Source organism: Necator americanus, chromosome X, assembly GCF_031761385.1.
Source record: "Necator americanus strain Aroian chromosome X, whole genome shotgun sequence".
Classification (NCBI taxonomy): Eukaryota; Metazoa; Nematoda; class Chromadorea; order Rhabditida; family Ancylostomatidae; genus Necator; species Necator americanus.
This window is the reverse complement of record NC_087376.1, coordinates 7424942-7443168: the sequence shown is the minus strand read 5'-3', so window position 1 is coordinate 7443168 and position 18227 is coordinate 7424942. Positions and strand designations below refer to the sequence as shown.

Genomic DNA, 18227 nt, shown 5'->3' with positions numbered 1-18227 from the left:
TAGTGTCGGTCACATCCTGATCTTATATAGGCCAATTTGACTGGATAGTATTACGTGGAATTGGAAATCTGTTTGTAGCCGTCAGCTTTGAGAAAGCTATCACCATCACTGTGATGTGAAGGCAATGTATTACGCAACAACGATGTTTCGTTTCTGTGAGCAAAAATGAGGTTCGAGGTGCAGATTACGAGTACGAACGTGGCTTTGCTCATCTCTGCCTAATCGTCTTTAAAATATTCCGTCTAATCGTTCTGAAAAATGGCGTCCTAAAAACCATCTTGGTTCCAGCAAGATACATTACTTTCTTTCTAACTTCTTTTACTTCATTTACTCTATTTTAAATGGTTGTCGACGGATAGAACTCAAGAGAGGACTTGAACCTCACAAAAATTTTTGTTCCATATGCTGTTTCATAGTGACCTCAGTGTACGTTTGCACTGACGTCTTGCTGCTTGCGAATCTCATCCAAAGTGATCTGTATTGATCAAAGAGACTGTGTCACAGTGCTTTGACGCAACAATATGAGGGACAGCAGATTTGGTGAGAAATGTGTAAATAACACTATTTTGGAGCCATTAGAGATTAGATTTATTTGTAGGGTACTTAAAACAGCACAGCTGATAAGAAAAATCCAGGTTCATGCATTTCTGGACTGATTTTTCGACCTCTGATTCCTGAATTACATTTATGTCTCTATTGTAATTTCAACATTTAACAATGTACTACTACGTATTACTTCATTACTGGGAGAGAAAAAAAGTTAAACAATATGAAGGTCACCCACAAACAAATATCATGTAATCATCATTAATGCACTCGGCCAAATGAAATCATGGAAGCAGGAATACGGAAAGATACAAAATCATTAGAAATGAATTATGACGAATATTTACAAGAATATCAACTTCATGTGCCCAGCACGTAGTAAAAAAAGGTATGATAACAACGATGTGAATGAACACGTATTCAACAGCATTCAAACAAACCCGATCAATATCCTATTGCATATGCATAAAAAATTCTTTCTGAAAATTTAGCTTTATTTTGATTGCGACGTCGCATCGTCTGATGGTGGCTCGTGTATCGTCGCTGCTACCATACTGACAGAACGAACTCTACCATCATGAACAGTTGGACTTCTCACAATGACAGAAAAATTATGACTGAGCTTCTAAAACAATAGTGCTTATTGGAATAGACTTACGTGCACCACATGAAATACACTCGTCATCCTTTCGGGAAAAATTTCTAGGCGCTCGTATTCATGTTTGTATACAAAGTTCCACACGTATTGGCAAGGCGTGCAGGTATTTTGCCGCGCTACCGGGAATCTTTTTTTTGTGAAAACCGACTAATGGAACCGCTAAGAGCAAAAGACTGGTGACCGAGTATGGAAAAGGAGAAAAGCGTCCTATTAGTAACTGCCTGTCACCTTCATTACCGTATCCATGAACTAACGCTATAGTCAGGTCAAAACGACCTAGAGTCTTGAGCAGTTGCGTAAGCTTCCGCATTCGACGTGGTGCAGTCTAGCTAGAGGTTGCGATCGAGCTGAGATCCTCACTTACAACAACTGGAATGACGTCCCCATACCAATCGCAACCGTTACCTCCACTGCTCCACTTCCAGCGCACTCGCTTACGAAAATGTAACGTGTTTAAAGGCATCACTCCACCATACTGACGTGGTTTGGATTTCCGATGGACAAGCTCTGTACGGGATCGTAGATTGCGAGACCAGAGGTGGCTACGCTCATCTTTCCATAATCGTGGTTAAAAAAACGGAGTGATATACTTCGTTTTCAGTTGCAACGCCTCACACTTGTACTCGCGCCACATCCAGCTCCATCAAAACCCAGTGGGTTCTCCTCGACTGCCTATTCAAGTGAAACATATGAATAGGTTACTGAGGGGATCAGACGTATACATAGAGGAGCGTTTTAACGTTCCTCATAGGAACTAAAGCGGTTCCCACTCCGTGTTTAGGACGATTAGGGAGAGGTGAGCGGAACCGCTCTTGATTCTGCAATCTACAACTCCATCTCTAGCTTTTGCCAAGGACACAGCACCCCCCCCCCCACGTCAGATTCATGGTATGCTACCCACAAGATCGCTTTGACCTCACTGTGACTGGCCCTTTTGTTACGTCCAACTCTCCTATAGCGCTCGAGTAAGTAGAACACACGCTTCGTGTGCTCGTGGTAGATACGGTGCAGTCACTTATGCAAAAGTAAATTTCACAGGTACGCTGGATTAATTACTAAACTAGAAGAAGCGAAACGACCTGGATTAACGAAATTTTATTACAGTATTCCTGAAACTTACATTTTTTCCACGTCCTCGTCCTCCAAGAAGCACTGGGACCGGATCGTCCTCATCAGACGTAGAAGCTTTGGGTGCTCTTAAGGTCGTAATCTATTTGGACGCAAAAAATAGAAATCTCTACTGTACATATTACCTGAGTTGTTTAACAAATCGAGAAATGCGGAGAGCATGGACAACAGACATAATTGGGATCTAAATATAGAAGTTGCAAAATATGACACAAATTTTGGAAACACGCAAAAGATGAAGAAAAGCGACGAGCGACTGAGTGTACATGGTCGGCGCCGGATGTGTTCAGTCGGGTGGACGTGGAGCGTCCGCCCTAAAACACGTCCTTCGTCTGTACGACACGTGCCGGAAACGAAATCGCTTCGCGCAGTTGAACACAATTTAGGGCCAACCATATGCCACAGATCAGAAAGAACCTTTTTTTTTTGTTAAAATCGTACCTGCAAAAATCTACACGGTTGTTGAGCCGATAAAGTGAAATCCGGAGTGAAATGGAAGTTTGATTGGGTATCTAAAGGAGTACTTTAGACAAAAGTAAAGTTTACTTGTACTAAATTCAGAATGCGAGCGAGAACACAAGTACGGAATCTGACCTTGACGGCTGCGAACACTCGCAGAAAGCCTCTGGAATAAAATTTCTCCAAAACACGTCCATGGGCCAACTTCAAACGACATGTTGTTCTTAAACACAGTTTTATAGATAATATTTCTGCAAGAACAATCCACTCGAATTGTAGACTTGCCTTCGGGAAAGATACAGTAGCTTTTCCTTCAAGGATAAGAATAAATCGTTTGCTTGCTACTCCAGAATCGTATAAATGAACACTTCTTTCTTCTTTACCAGAAACAAGAATAACCTGTGTACGAGTGCTAGTAAAAACGTAGTAATGAAAAGGAATATATTATTTCGCTCACATGACGTATATTCTTCTGGATCATCTTCTCACGTGCATTAGTTTCCATATACTGATCACTAAAAAATACATGCCGTTCAGCCAACCATCGTGATACAACTCCGAGCATATTTACGGATAATGGCTCGCTTCTCGCTTCACAACAGAACACTTCAGAAACTCGAGTCTGAAAGCACTTCGTCAGTAGTTATGTCAGTTTGAAGGCACACTGCAAAAAAATTTACAATGTTGAGTTCTCTTCACTAGTAGGTTGGAAAAAAGACGTAGCTTTCAAAAATTTCAGCGAGAACGCCGACTATAGCCAACAAATTCAGAAACAACATCAGTCTGTAGTGCGAAAGTTCGACTTTCTTTGAATATTGGCATAGAGATTGCAACTTGTCGATAGTCCAAATTAACAACAGCCAAGATTGCTAACAAACTTTATTACGGCTAACGTTTTGGCGTAGTCGCCTTCGTCAGAGCCTGGAAAGTCAGATCATTTGTGATATATCCTCTCAAATGCCTCATCCAGAAAAAGTCATCATTCTCTAAGACGCTACATCCAAAATCGAAACCAAAAGAGTCCAAATTGTTGTGCTTATCTAGGTAGCCGCGTTGCCGTGATATTAGCGGACCTCCGCGTGATAAAATCGCTCCGCTAATACTAGTTAGGATGCGACCCGCATATGACCCCGTAGATCAAAACCCGCGAAGGTCTTGATACAGAGCCAGCTCGTTGGTCTCGGCTATGCATTCTTCCTCTCTATTCATTTTTGCACTTCTAGCGTTTATCCAAAACGCCTCCAAAGTTCTGCGAGCTACAATCTCGGGTTCGTACGATAGGATTGTGACAACTATGCAGAAAGGACCATTTTCATGACATTTTCTGCGATGGGTTCCGAGAGGGGTCGCTGCGTTTGAATGGTTCATCCCATCTAGATGTTCATTAATACGAACACAAAGAGATCGCCCTGTTTTGCCAATATATTCTTCGCCGCATGTTTTACACGAAATCAAATAAACTACACCAGAGACGATGCAGTCGCCTGCCTTCCTAAATGGACATATCACACAGTTCTGAGTCAGGCAAATGCGATCGTACATTCTGTTTCGCACTAACTGCTTCTTGAGATTTGTGGGAGGTATTTCCACAACTCTCACTTGGTCATCGAGACCACACCTAACCAGATTGGCCTTTATCGCCTTACTCAGGTCGTCGGTTATGGAAGGTGAGCAGAAATTGAGAAATTTTTTGGATTCATCCACGTTGGCATAATCTCGCTGCGCAATAAGACCTGGTCTACGAGGTACATCAGTAACCGTTAAAGGTTGCGATCCGCTGCGCTAGGTTAACCGCATCGATCCGTTCCTGGATATTAGATGCCACTTTTACGGTTGTCATAAACATGTTCCGAATGACTGATTTCTCTGTTTTCCAAGGGTGAGTTGAAAGACAGTGAGCTAATATGTTTTTACCACTAGCTTTTCGAAACTATCGTGTCTTCCTCTCACCGCTGGACCACTGTATTTCCACGTTAAGGACGGAGAACCAATCTTCTTTGGGTTTCTCTCGTGTAAACCGTATGTAAGGGGATTGCTGGTTTAGAAGCTCGAAACAAGTGTCCATGTCGTCTTGAGTGGGGCATATAATGCAACAGTCATCAATATAACGACAGTACTAAACGTTTTCCTTCCAGGATATGTTGTTCTATTTTGGACATAAATGCAATGGCTAGTGTGAGAGCCAGTCTTTGCCCATGGCCAAACCCCTGGCCTGTCTGTAGTAGTGTCCCGACCAGCGAAATATGGAGCACTTTAGACATTCATCCAGGAGCGTCATGATTTGCCTTATGGAAAACCCGTACAGGTTTAGAATGTCTTGGTGTTCTACGAATAGCTTGAACACGGCTTGCATTGCAGCACTGTTTGAGACATTGGCGTAAAGAGAAGTGACATCGAAAGATTGCACGACACATTCTCTTTGCGCATACTTAAGCAACGGAGCAAGTATGACGTTTATAAGCCACGATATTCTATCAGTAGTCCCGCCTTCATTGCTTATGATAGGACGTACTTTGAATACCCCTGGATCTTCTGAGAGGAGAGCAGAGGGGGGGGGGGGGAGCTTATGTGTTTTTACCAGTAAGTATAGAACCGGACAACTAGGAAGTTCACATTTCAGTCCTGTGATCATTGTGCGATGGCATTTGCCTGACTCAGAACTGTGTGATATGTCCATTTAGGAAGGCAGGCGACTGCATCGTCTCTGGTGTAGTTTATTTGATTTCGTGTAAAACATGCGGCGAAGAATATATTGGCAAAACAGGGCGATCTCTTTGTGTTCGTATTAATGAACATCTAGATGGGATGAACCATTCAAACGCAGCGACCCCTCTCGGAACCCATCGCAGAAAATGTCATGAAAATGGTCCTTTCTGCATAGTTGTCACAATCCTATCGTACGAACCCGAGATTGTAGCTCGCAGAACTTTGGAGGCGTTTTGGATAAACGCTAGAAGTGCAAAAATGAATAGAGAGGAAGAATGCATAGCCGAAACCAACGAGCTGGCTCTGTATCAAGACCTTCGCGGGTTTTGATCTACGGGGTCATATGCGGGTCGCATCCTAACTAGTATTAGCGGAGCGATTTTATCACGCGGAGGTCCGCTAATATCACGGCAACGCGGCTACCTAGATAAGCACAACGATTTGGACTCTTTTGGTTTCGATTTTGGATGTAGCATCTTAGAGAATGATGACTTTTTCTGGATGAGACATTTGAGAGGATATATCACAAATGATCTGACTTTCCAGGCTCTGACGAAGGCGACGACGCCGAAACGTTAGCCGTAATAAAGTTTGTTAACATCAGTCAGTGTCGCCCGCGAGGATAAGAGGCATCAGTTTGCCCGACAAGGCAACTGTTTCTACCCACGGAAGTGATAAAATCCATTTTGGCGCTTCATCTCTTCACTTGTACACGTGCAAAGTGTTGCCTCGTCGGGCAAATTGAAACCGTTGACTTTCTAAAGAGATGACTTGCATTTCGGTTGTCACTCATAAAAATCAAATTCGATATTTGGTGGAAAGAATATTTCAACCTGCTGAACTCTCCTTTTCGAGCGATGTACATTATCTAAAACTGAATCGCTTTCGTCAACTATTTCCGACTGTAGGATTTCTTCAAGAAGATCTTCTAGAGTTACCTTAAATAATAACGAATAATTGCATGAGAGTACCAGAAAATGTTAGTAAGGCTTACCAATCCAATCAAAGTGACTTCTTCATTATCCGTTTCAGGACAAGGTAAAGAAACTGTAGTGTTGACAGATTCTTTCGATGCACTTGCTGTGTTTTCCTAAAACGATTGAAGGAAATATTTCATTCTAAATCTTCAGATTTTATCGAATTAATTGTTGAAGTCAGTTCTAAGAACTAAGCATAGTACTTCATCAAAATGTTGTACACTCTCGTCATTTCCGGATGAACTACTCCTTCGTTTAGTCTGTCGAACCATTGCAAGATGGTAATTTCCCTGAAATTAAGGATAAAAATTACACTAATTCTTTTTGCTTAAAAAACAATAATTAACTTGTTTGAATTCGTTAAGAAGTTTCGGTAGTGGCATATCCTCGTCGATTATCCGTAATTGTCTTTCATTGAATTCCGCAACCGCTTTCACAGCAATATTGTTCTTTTTATCGATAAGAGCAAGATCCTTGACAAGAAGTAGTGACCTAACCTGGAGAAGAAAAATTCATCGTAATGGTCGTGAAACATGGTCTTTTCGCTGACTAAAAAAAGAAATATGTTATGCTTTTATTGGCCTACTCACGTGACTCGTAATTTTGTTGAAATTAATTAATTCCCAAAAATTAATACTTGAAAGATTATGCAGAAACAAATTTTATCAGTATGCAGTTGATTCATAATTGAGGAATTTGGATATATTTTCGTTAGTAGAGAAAGAGAAAATCAAAAAAGCTGAAAAAAAGATTCTATGGACGTGGGTAGGAAGTGCGTAGGTGGAAAAAAACTTTGCTATACAAACCTTATTTCTGTCACCGTCCACATAAACTGGTATTCGTGTATATCCTCTATGGACAATTTCAGCAAGTGTTGTAGCATCAAGTATTTCGTTTTCCGAAAGCATGAAAACGTCCTTAAACAAAGAAATCTGAATCCTAATGAGAAGCAGTCAACAATGTGTAACATCGTTTACTCACGTCAATTTTCGTCATAACATCTCTTGCAACTTTATTTGGAAATTCCATTGCTCCGACTGCTATTTTTACATCTGCAGCCAATTCCTTAAAGCTGCTGTTTTTTAAGTGCAGAAGAAAAAATGAGGACGATATGTTATCTTAATCTTCGCTCACCCTGTTTTCTTCTTTTTCTGTGGACATCTTTAGAATTTCTACGAGTCGACGACGATCGAATTGATCGACCTCCTCACCGATTATTAAATCTAACACCTTCAAACAAATTCTTACACAGAAATCAAATTATGATGTAGTAGAAGCATTTAGTTAGTCGTAAATAAAACCACGTAGTTTTTTTTTTTCAAAAATTTGCTAGAATTTAAAAACTCACCTTACTTATTGGGTAAGATAAAGGGAATGTAACAAACATGAAAAGTCGTGTGAGAAAGATGGTCCGAGCGCCGACTGCAAGCCCATGCCTGGAAAAACGGTCAGTGACAGTAAATAAGATGGTAATTTTGAAACTCCATGAATTTCTTACACTTCGAAGGTCCCATTCGATATTTATGTCTAACTCAATGAGGACTATGAGTTCTATGGGACATTGGTACCTCATTAATGAACTTCTAGCTTTGTTTTGTCATTATTGCACGACAGTATGGCATTAGCATGGATTTGTTCTGTCGGCAGCAGAACGTAGGGAAACGCTTCACTTTGAGCTGATGCTTTGATTTAAGGTTACCCCTCACACATCACCAAACATGTTCAACCGGAGGAACGCAACGCGCCCGCCGCAACCACTTCTCTGCTTTAGGGGCACTTTTACTTTTCCTTTCCATACGTACATCGTAGACGTATCGCGTTGATCCGGTTGAACAAATTTGATGCCAACAACATATACACCATCATAGAGGTTTATGGAAGCGTACATATGCGCACATATTTGTGCAGAACTACTTGCGGAGGCTAACCAGGCTAACCAGTCGGATAGCAAGTCTGTGTTCTTATCCTCCCAAACAGTTCTGTTATCAATTTATCGATGGTGAATAGACAAATTGTTTTGCTGACTATGAGTAGTATCGAACCACCGACCATGTAAATAATATGGGGATCTTTTACCACTACACAACACTCATCCACTACGATACAAAAAGGAAAACAGATCGAGAAAGAAAATATAAATTTCGAATTGCCTTTTGAACTTTCAGTACTCACTTGACACAAACGCTTTGAGGTGTTATCTCTCCAAATACAACAATTCCTAGAGATGAAGTTACAAATGCTATAGTTCCAGTGGTAAGGTCCTCAAATAATATCGATATAGCGGCATTCACAACCTAAATTTGAGCCATGTTGGATTAGATGAACAATCAAAAAGAGGTTTGTCAATAAATCCGGAAAAAGGTGAGGAGAATCCCTTCAAAAGTCCTTACCACATTCATTATTAAAATTGTGCAAAGCAGATAATTCCCTCTTTTTCGTATTGGTAGAATTGTCTTCGCATACTTTGCTTCCTGTTTTGATCCTTGAAAATATTTTTTCAATTATGGAGTTAATGGAACCAATGTATGAAAGGAAAATAACCTTACCACTTTTTATTATTAAGTTGAGCTCATGGATGGATAATGACATAAGTCCAAGATTGAGACCAGAGAATAAAGCAGACATAACGAATAGGACGCAAAGCACACCTATCTTAAAATCAAATAAAAAATATAGAAAATTTAATAAAATGAAAGAAGCCACTACTTAATAGAATTAACCTGGAGGTAAATTGGCATATAATGCTCTTTAAGTGTTTCTTCCGTGTTTATCCATGTTCGATCGTCATCAATCTGAACAGGAAAAGATGACAGATAAAACAAGTCATTATGCTAACAATTTTAATTTGGCTTACTAATAAAAGTTCGCCAAGTCGTCCTTGTTGTTTTACACACATCCTCCAAGAGTCCTCACCACTACAAAATCTTATTTTTAGCTAATTCATTTTGAAACGGTGTTAAGTACAAAATACCGAGCTGCCATTATCAGTTCCCAAAGTGCTAGTTTCAATTAATAGAAAATTTTAAGTGACGTTGAATTCGTGGAACATGGGCCCATAAAAATAGCCAGAAGCTGCGAGAAAGAAATCATCGTGTTTCGTGAGTGTTCTGCTAACTTGCTTTTTGTAACTCAAATAAATCAATAATAAAGAAATATGTAACAATGAAACATATTTCCTTGAAAAAGAAACCAAACATTTTGCTTATGATATTGATTCAGAGCAAGTTTATGGATAGAATTTTTGCACCGTCCTGGCACCCATATTTTTTTATATACGATTGCGTACGGTTATATATTCAACAAGAAATTCAACCCCAAATGTGTTCAGCTACGTGAACGCGACGCGTTTGCCGCATCGCACTTTTTTTCAGCTGCCCAACACGGACTATATACCTCTTCCTGTTGTCCTGCTTTAGGCAACGGGACTCGCACACCCTGGGTTGACTAGATTTAACCTCATATATTTAAAGTAAATAGAACCCGAAGTGTTTCATAGTAATGAGATACATTCACAGGAAAGTAATCGAAATGAAACTTTTACCCTTGTTTTTTTCTAATAAAAGAAAATTAGAATTAAAATTAGTCAGGTTTGTCTACAGTATATGTGAGCATATTCTAAAGCATAAGTAGGCATATTACAAGTAAGAAACGAAAAAAAGTGGAGACTTTTAGGGCTATTACTACTTACTACTTTTACTTTACTTTTAGGGCATGTGTAAACAGTTCCACTTTCTTTATGTTATTCCAAGTTTCTAATTTCCGAGAAGAGTCACTCCGTACATACCCACCCAGAGACTCTCATCCATAAAGAAGACAAAGTAAATGCTTGTCAAATAATCCATCAACTGCTTACTTTGGAAAGGACATCTTCAGTTCAATCCTTGTTTCAGTTTGAAGCGTGAAACTATGTCTTGAAATGTTGAACTCGGATGTTAAACAAATTGAATCCGTGAATGTGATATATTCGACCTGTAAAACAGATATTGGTAAGATTTACAAAATAGCAAATTCCCAGATTTGTATGTAAACTAACCTTATCAAGCCAATATCCAAAAATCACAACTGTTACTGGAATATTTGGTTCCACTACAAGTTCCCATGCTTCTCTGAAATAATTTATACATCTAGAATTTCTTCGTAAAATGACTATGATTTCGTTCAACGACGAACTTTTCACTAGAATAAAAGTGTCCCACGTGTATCCTATGAATCCTTTTTCGCCAATTGGATTTTCCACACGAAGTCCGGATACATGCGGTACGACTTGAAGTGTTTCCCATCCTTGCTGAAATGGTACCATTGCTTTTTTTTGCACGTAAAAAGAACTCATTTTAAGGCCTCGTGTTCAATATCACAGCGTTAGAATTAAAAACTTCCTTGTATGTAGTTCCATTTCGTTCTTTTAGTTGCCTCTTTATGAGGAAAATAGGGCTAAAATTGCTTGAAATACAGGGTTGAATCGTGGGAGATTTATTGTTAGATAATTGGTTATTAATTTAATACTATTACAGGTAAAAACCTACACTAACCGATCCTGATTATCAATTTCAATCCGAGAAATAGAGAAAACAAAGGAGATTAGATTAGACATTTAATTACAGATCCTTTAACTACTTCATAACTATTTTCGGATAATACATAGTATCCGAAGAGATATTCATGATAAATAAAATGACTGAATATGCTTACATCATCATTGGCGATCACAAAAACCATAGTGATTGCGATGAATAGAAATCCGTCGACGTAAATTGGGTGCATCAAAGGATTCCAGGATTTTACGTTTTCCTTTAAATCAAAATGTTTAATTTTTTCGGTGTTGTTCTCAAATATCAAAATCTTTCACGATAATACGACGATAACAGAATTACAAAAATTTTCACTACTAATGAGTCCAAATTGTATAGGCATCTAAATAAGAGCAGGAAACTATCGAAGCATTGTCGAGGAATTTCTTCCACATTTGTTGACGATGGGTGGAACCAGTCTTATCGCAGCATCTTCGAAATCGATACACACCTTACATGTGGAGTTGATTCTCTCGTTCGTATATACTTGTTTAAAGTTCATTTTCTGTTTTGATCGCAATCTTTCATCGTATACGATACGTACATTTGAGATGACAAATTTATTTTTCAACAAAAATTTGAAATCAAAACGCAAGGAATACAGGAAAAAATAAACCCGTCTTATATCGATAGTTCTGCCGGCAATGCGACAATTTTTTGGATGCTAACGCTTCTAAGAAATTCATGAATTATTTACCATCTCTTCCCAGCCAAGATAAAAATCCCAACCTATGCGATTTATTTCATTTTGCAACTAGCGGATCTACAGTAACTGTTTGCGCGGTGAGACGCCGCCTTCTCTACTTTATCATCAGGCAAGAATCCAGCTGCTAGCTGAATTACGCCTTTAAACTCTTCTTATCCATGAAAACATCAAATCATCTGCAGCAGTGTGACTCCATTCTATCTATCTATCTGTTATCTACCAGAAGACGACATGTGCAGTGCAGTACAGAACAGAAATGAGGTTCAATGAGGAGTGCAACGAGATCACAAGAACGTCGGAGTTCTCTAATAACCAAGAAACTTCTCATGAGATGAGTTGCTCTGAAACACACGATCGGAAAATTGGCAATGCACTGGTACGAAATCAATTGTCAATTTATAGGAGGATTGAAAATCAGAATCCGATAAATCTAAAAACCGGTTTTAGTTTAATAACAAGTATTTTAACTTTATGGAATGACTAACGTATTAAGCATAGTTTAATAATAATTTTTTCAACTTTATAGAATGAATAACGTAGAAAGCAGCGTGTCATGGAAAAAGAAGAAGGGAATTGTTGTAATGGTTCCCAATCCAAGTATGAATAGAAGTTATAGGATGGACTGTCGCGTAAACTGGCTAGAAATCACTTGATTTAATTTGAACGAATCTGCGGATGTTACAGTACACAGATTCGGATGATATTACGCGCATGTTCGTCCTTGAAAACAGCTTTATTGTTCCGTAATGACCTACAAGCAAAATTTCGCCCAGGACCAATTGTCACTGTTCCTTAGCCACTTGTCCCGTAAACTACGTATCGACGCTAAGTGACTCGAGTTCCTCAGCCCGAGAATGTCCAGCAGTTCAGTGTAAACGCAGAGTCGTTATCACGGATTTCACGCTACAGTAGAACCGCTAATTCTTCGACAGAAGACGAAAAAGACGCGAAGCCGCGTCTTTTTCATCTTTTTTCATAACTCGCCTTAATTTGCTCTTTATTATAAGATCTACGCACCAATAGATTCGTGAGCGCGAGTTCTACCGAATGAATCTAATTAGAACTTTCAAAACCTAACAAGGAGACAGTTTCTGAAAAAACTACCTGCGGCTACATATTAACAAGGCTGAGTCCGAGATAATTGCGCCCCAAGGATATATGATCTTTACGTGAACATATTTTTCGTAAAGTGAAACGATAGTTACATATTTCTAATCTACATAAAATTGTGAACATTTTGATATCTCTCACAGCTATAACTCCGTAACTCTGAAGATTTTGTAAATTTGACTAAAGTGACATGTTTGAACTCCAGGAACGACCGACATTACTTGCTTAAAAATTCTTTTCTTTTCTTTTTTGCATTTTTTACTCTGATTTTTGACAGTTCGTAAATCGCTAACAAACTAGGCTAGCCATCTGCCGGCACAACACAATAGAGAGCAGACTTTGTCCTATGAATTTTTCTGATTTCTTCTTTAATATGTTTTAGCTGCAGTCAGTTTTGAACCTGCAAACATATAGAACTTTTCATGTGTTTTTACAGAAAACTTATTTTTTGCGATTTATTGGAAGTTTCTTCAAATATCAGGTGGATATGTTTTTCAGGAGAAAGAGATGTATCGAATGGTGTCGACTTCAAAAAATTCTGTATCATTCGAATTTTCATCACAAACTCCTTCAACCTGTTTGGGAGATTATTGTCATCCAGGCACGCCGACCCAACAGATACCTTAGGACACACATCGAGCTGCGGCTGTGTTACCGCATTGATTACTACGTTTGAAAAGAATAGAATAACTACAAGGAAGAATGTTATAATTGCAGGGCGATATTCTTCAGGATTGTCTGTTTTATCCTTTTTTATTCACATTATTTCTTTTTGTTTTACCTGCATTCCTTGCTCTTTAAAATCAAAGTAAAGTCATCAAGTTAAGGAAATAATTTTGTTTAAACGAATCTTTCTACGATGACTGGAATGTAGCAATCGAACGACGTAGAGAATAGAAGATTCTATTCTTTTCAAACGTAGTAATCAATGCGGTAACACAGCCGCAGCTCGATGTGTGTCCTAAGGTATCTGGTGGGTCGGCGTGCCTAGATGACAACAACCTTCCATAGAGGCTGAAGTAACTTGTGATGGGAGTTGAAAAGATGCAGAATTTTTTGAAATCGACACCATTCAATACATCTCTTTCTCCTGAAAAACATATCCACCTGACATTTGGAGAAACTTCCAATAAACCGCAAAAGATAAGTTTTCCGTAAAAACACATGAAAAGTCCTACATCTTTACAGGTTCAAAAGTGACCGCAGCTGAAACATATCAAGGAAGAAATCGGAAAAACTCATAGGACAAAGTCTACTCTCTATTGTGTTGTGCCGGCAGATGGCTAGCCTAGTTTGTTAGCGATTTACGAACTGTCAAAAATCAGAGTAAAAAATGCAAATTACCGAAGGTTGTAACTTTAGCTGCAAAAAACAGAAAATCCTGTTGAGCTGAAAAATCAGGAGACAAGGTCGTCCCACAACAAATACTTTTCTTGCAGATTTTGTAAGAAAATAATTTTTAAGCAAGTAATGTCGGTCGTTCCTGGAGTTCAAACATGTCACTTTAGTCAAATTTACAAAATTTTCAGAGTTACGGAGTTATAACTGTGAGAGATATCAAAATGTTCACAATTTTATGTAGATTACAAATATGTAACTATCATTTCACTTTACGAAAAATATGTTCACGTCAAAGATCATATATCCTTGGGGCGCAATTATCTCGGACTCAGCCTTGTTAATATGTAGCCGCAGGTAATTTTTTCAGAAACTGTTTCCTTGATAGGTCTTGAAAGTTCTAGTTAGATTCATTCGGTAGAGCTCACGCTCACGAATCTATTGGTGCGTAGATCTTATAATAAAGAGCAAATTAAGGCGAGTTATGAAAGAAAAGAAAGTCTTCTGTCGAAGAATTAGTGGTTCTACTGTACCTCCAGGTATTTGACCTGTTTGGGTTGGACTTTGACAGTGTGTTGAAGTGTGTGAAGGGGATAGCACCTTTTTGGAAAATCTGAGTAACTTGAACGAGGCTTACTCACTAAGAACTTTTAGCGGGTGTTCCGAATCTAACAGATAAAAGAAAAAATAATTTTGGTGAAAAGCTGAGGTAGAAAAAAACAAGAAAAAAGGAAAGCACCCATTTAACGCTTTGAGCCTAAAAGACATGTTTAGGGAGCTTTTCCCTCCAAATTATTGATCTCCATTTAGGAAGATTATCAGTTGTTGTAGCGAAGAAAATTTGATGTGGGGCGATTTACGTTTCATTGAAGAAGAGGAGAGCAAGAATGTTGGAGGGCGTCAACTGAAAAATTTCTGTGCACCGCTGCAGAAGCATCCTGGCCATCCTTGTGAAGACAAGTATCAAAGGCGAGAGTAATCATTTCTAGGTCGGAATTTCCCGATCAAAAATTCCGTCATCTGTATCAACAGAACAATTCAGAACATTCAAGTAATTTGCAACCGGTGAGAAGTGAACTCAAGAAAAAAACGTGAAGGAAGTGGAATGAGATCAAACGAAAAACTATACCATTATTGCAACGCTGTTTGTTTTATCAGACCGATAAAAATTTTCAGCGAACAAAAAGTTTAATCGCATTAATTTCATGTCTCCAGTGAATATACAATTCAATCAATAATATATGTTCATCATTGATAACAACTACAGTAACTTTAGTACTGTATTTGGTGAATTGAACGATAATTTTCCCCCAAAAAAAATTATTTTGCCTTCTACTTTTCCCTCATAAAAATTGAGAATATCTCCATTGGATGTCTCTGAGATTTTTGCATTTTTGCCTCTCATATTTTGGACATCCTTAATACTGAACGTAGGAATCATAGCAGCTGTGTGATGTAACAGTACAGTATCGTACATAGTTCCCTGGAGCTGCATCAAAAATTTTGTATGAAAATTTCAAGAAGGACTTCAAAGGCAGGATTTTGTTATACTTATTCTTTGATTGTCTTCCATAATATAAAACAAATAAGAACATTCATACAGGAGTAATCCATTTCTTCCATCAAAGGTATTCCCGTATTTAATCTAATCACGTATATCCATGTATTACCTCCTGTTTTGTGGTTTTTTTTTTTCTCAACGGTTCTCCACCTCTTCGATTTTTCTTTTGTTTAAGATGCAAACTGTACAAATGTAATATTGTGGGAATATTAAACACCCCCACAAAATGAGGAACATTTTTACAAAAGCACATTATTAACCGGCTAGCAAAAGATTTCCACAAATCCTCATTTTGTGAAGGTCCTACCACATGATAGTGAGATCTAAAATTTGAAAAATTCCTTGAATGATACCTTTAATCACTAAAAAAAATCTTGGATACGCTTAGATTAATGCTAATAGAATTCTACACGTGAATTCGAGTCGAAATGAACAAAGTTCGAATCGAATATTGTTAAAATCGATAATGTTTATCTTGACGCTGGACAGGCGTTGTTGAAAAACAAAAATGAAACACTTATTATTGACAAATGATAACGGCGAAATTTAAGACGATCACATGAACATTCAAGTACAAGGAATGTGTTCTAGAATTGTAACTTTGTGATGATCTTCCGAACGCCAACATCGAATCATCTACAGATTATCTGAAAAAAAAAGACAAATAAATTTTTGAAAAAGTCCTTAGTACGAAGAGTTCCAGTGAGGACTATTCTTACTGTTTTAACAAGTTCTTATATTATTCATATTTATTTATTTCACAGTGCAATTATAATGATTGCTAAACAACTAGTAATAACAACGTGTATTAAAAAATAAATTAGCTTGTTTGCTTTATTATGTATGTACCTCAAAATTTCCAAAAGAATCTACTTATTCTCGTTCAAATCGTGTGATCCACAACTAAGAGTGATTAATATGTTTATGGACGTGTCTAGTGAATGAGTGACTGGTTTGATATGAGACTCAAGACGTGTGATAACGAGTGTCAAGTGATTTGTATTCTTTTTTTTTTTGTGGAAAGCCGAAGGGCAGTCAAAAAGAGTACAACGCGAGCTCATTCTATGTACATAAATATATAATAATAATGTAATAATAATATATATAATGCAATGTATAATGGAATAATATATATATAATGTAATACGTACGTAATTTATAACATGGAAATGTAGAAGGCAAAGAACCGTAAAACAAATTGAAATTCAATATCTTTTAGAGAAAATAAAAATTACAGATGATCGAGAGATTATACAAACGTTATGCATTTCCTAACATCTTAACTAGAGTTGAATTATGGAAGAAATCAGAATTTAAATAAAACAGAGTATACTTGTACACCCCTGAATATAGACTACAAAATTTCGCTTAAATATTCTATGTATGTACGAAAGTAAACTAAATGAATAATTAGACTTACGATCCACATATCGCTTCCCATAGATAGTTCACAACATTCGCAGCACTTCCTAGAACGTCTCTTGGCAATGCTCCGTCGAATTTTCCGTTATTTGTAGATAGACCATAATAGAAATCTCCATCCTAAAATTTATTAGACAGCACTTAGTAAAAAAAAAACGTTTAAAAAACTCTACATCCTTCCTTCTCTCTGAACGTTTCCAGTAATCTTAACTTTCCTACTCCTTCAGGAACAACGAGCGTTAATAGCGTTTAAAAAAACCGTGATAATTTTGAAGAGTAATCGCAAGAACTAGACTTTTTGCGTAAAAAATTCAAATTTATGTTATATGAGAAAGTGGAATGAAAACATGTGGACATAGGCAATGATCGCATCGAAAAACAATGTATCAGGTGTGAGGGTAACGGAGGGACATCCTTAATTTATCTTCCTCAATTTATTTTTTAATTTTAAAGAAGTGGTTTATTTTCATTTCTTTAGTAGTTAGATGTACGTCAAGTGAAAACACAGCTCTCAACTGTAAAGTTTCTCTGCATTAAAACTATGAGGATCCTTAAAAACAAGTATGATTATCCGAAAATGTTGAGACTGTACGCTAATACAAAAAAATTCAAGTCGACCTAACAAATATTATATGAAATTAATGGAATAATTAATAATTAATCACGTTAAGAACACACCAGCTTTCGTTATTTAGGTGAATGTACGTGTTTTGTGTTCTTTTAAAAGCATTTCAGAATAACAATAGTAAACGCCTACAAGCATACATTTTATTCTAAATAACTCGGGAGAACCGAGTGTGATCGCGCTCATAATTCTAATTCGGAAGCTTGTTTTTTTTTATGGACAGGTCCCAATATATTCTGCTTCGTGATATGCTAGGTTTGAAGCTGTACCACCGTGTGCGTACACGCTTATGGGGTATTGCACCTGATCGAATTAACAAGTCGAATCCACGAATGCGCTACAGAATCCGAGATTCTCGTAACGTTTTTCCGAGTCACATTCCTAAATTAGATCCGATCTCGTTCTCTATAGGGGAATTGCTAA

At 37.8% G+C, this 18227-nt stretch overlaps 3 protein-coding genes across 5 annotated transcripts in view; 1 reads left to right on the top strand and 2 right to left on the bottom strand.

The window, feature by feature from the left end:
• Positions 1-1039: 1039 nt before the first annotated feature.
• RB195_021737 (uncharacterized protein) lies at positions 1040-11235 on the bottom strand (the record flags this gene model as incomplete). Of its 2 annotated transcripts, none has more annotated exons than XM_064208619.1 (24): positions 1040-1171; positions 2325-2400; positions 2458-2516; positions 2774-2844; positions 2927-3014; positions 3077-3190; positions 3249-3413; positions 6331-6435; positions 6492-6587; positions 6678-6764; positions 6822-6971; positions 7281-7391; positions 7456-7539; positions 7609-7704; positions 7823-7910; positions 8647-8768; positions 8865-8956; positions 9021-9126; positions 9195-9266; positions 9329-9389; positions 10328-10443; positions 10508-10580; positions 10671-10759; positions 11164-11235. In XM_064208619.1, 24 exons carry the CDS (start codon positions 11233-11235, stop codon positions 1040-1042), a joined length of 2325 nt encoding a protein of 774 aa, XP_064064500.1. The 2 variants fall into 2 exon arrangements, with proteins under 2 accessions (XP_064064500.1, XP_064064501.1); XM_064208620.1 differs by having other exon boundaries at positions 11164-11190.
• A 3244-nt stretch (positions 11236-14479) lies between these two features.
• On the top strand, positions 14480-15251 carry RB195_021736 (uncharacterized protein; the record flags this gene model as incomplete). The annotated part of the gene is made up of 3 exons (XM_064208618.1): positions 14480-14553; positions 15007-15165; positions 15239-15251. 3 exons carry the CDS (start codon positions 14480-14482, stop codon positions 15249-15251), a joined length of 246 nt encoding a protein of 81 aa, XP_064064499.1.
• A 1149-nt stretch (positions 15252-16400) lies between these two features.
• Positions 16401-18227, bottom strand: part of RB195_021733 (uncharacterized protein) — a gene marked incomplete at both ends in the record, with an annotated part of 45032 nt that continues 43205 nt past the window's right edge. For both annotated transcript variants that reach the window (XM_064208615.1, XM_064208614.1), the window contains 2 exons: positions 16401-16404; positions 17178-17299. In XM_064208615.1, the coding sequence (XP_064064496.1) occupies positions 16401-16404; positions 17178-17299 (126 nt within the window). The remainder of the gene's footprint in view (positions 16405-17177; positions 17300-18227) is intronic.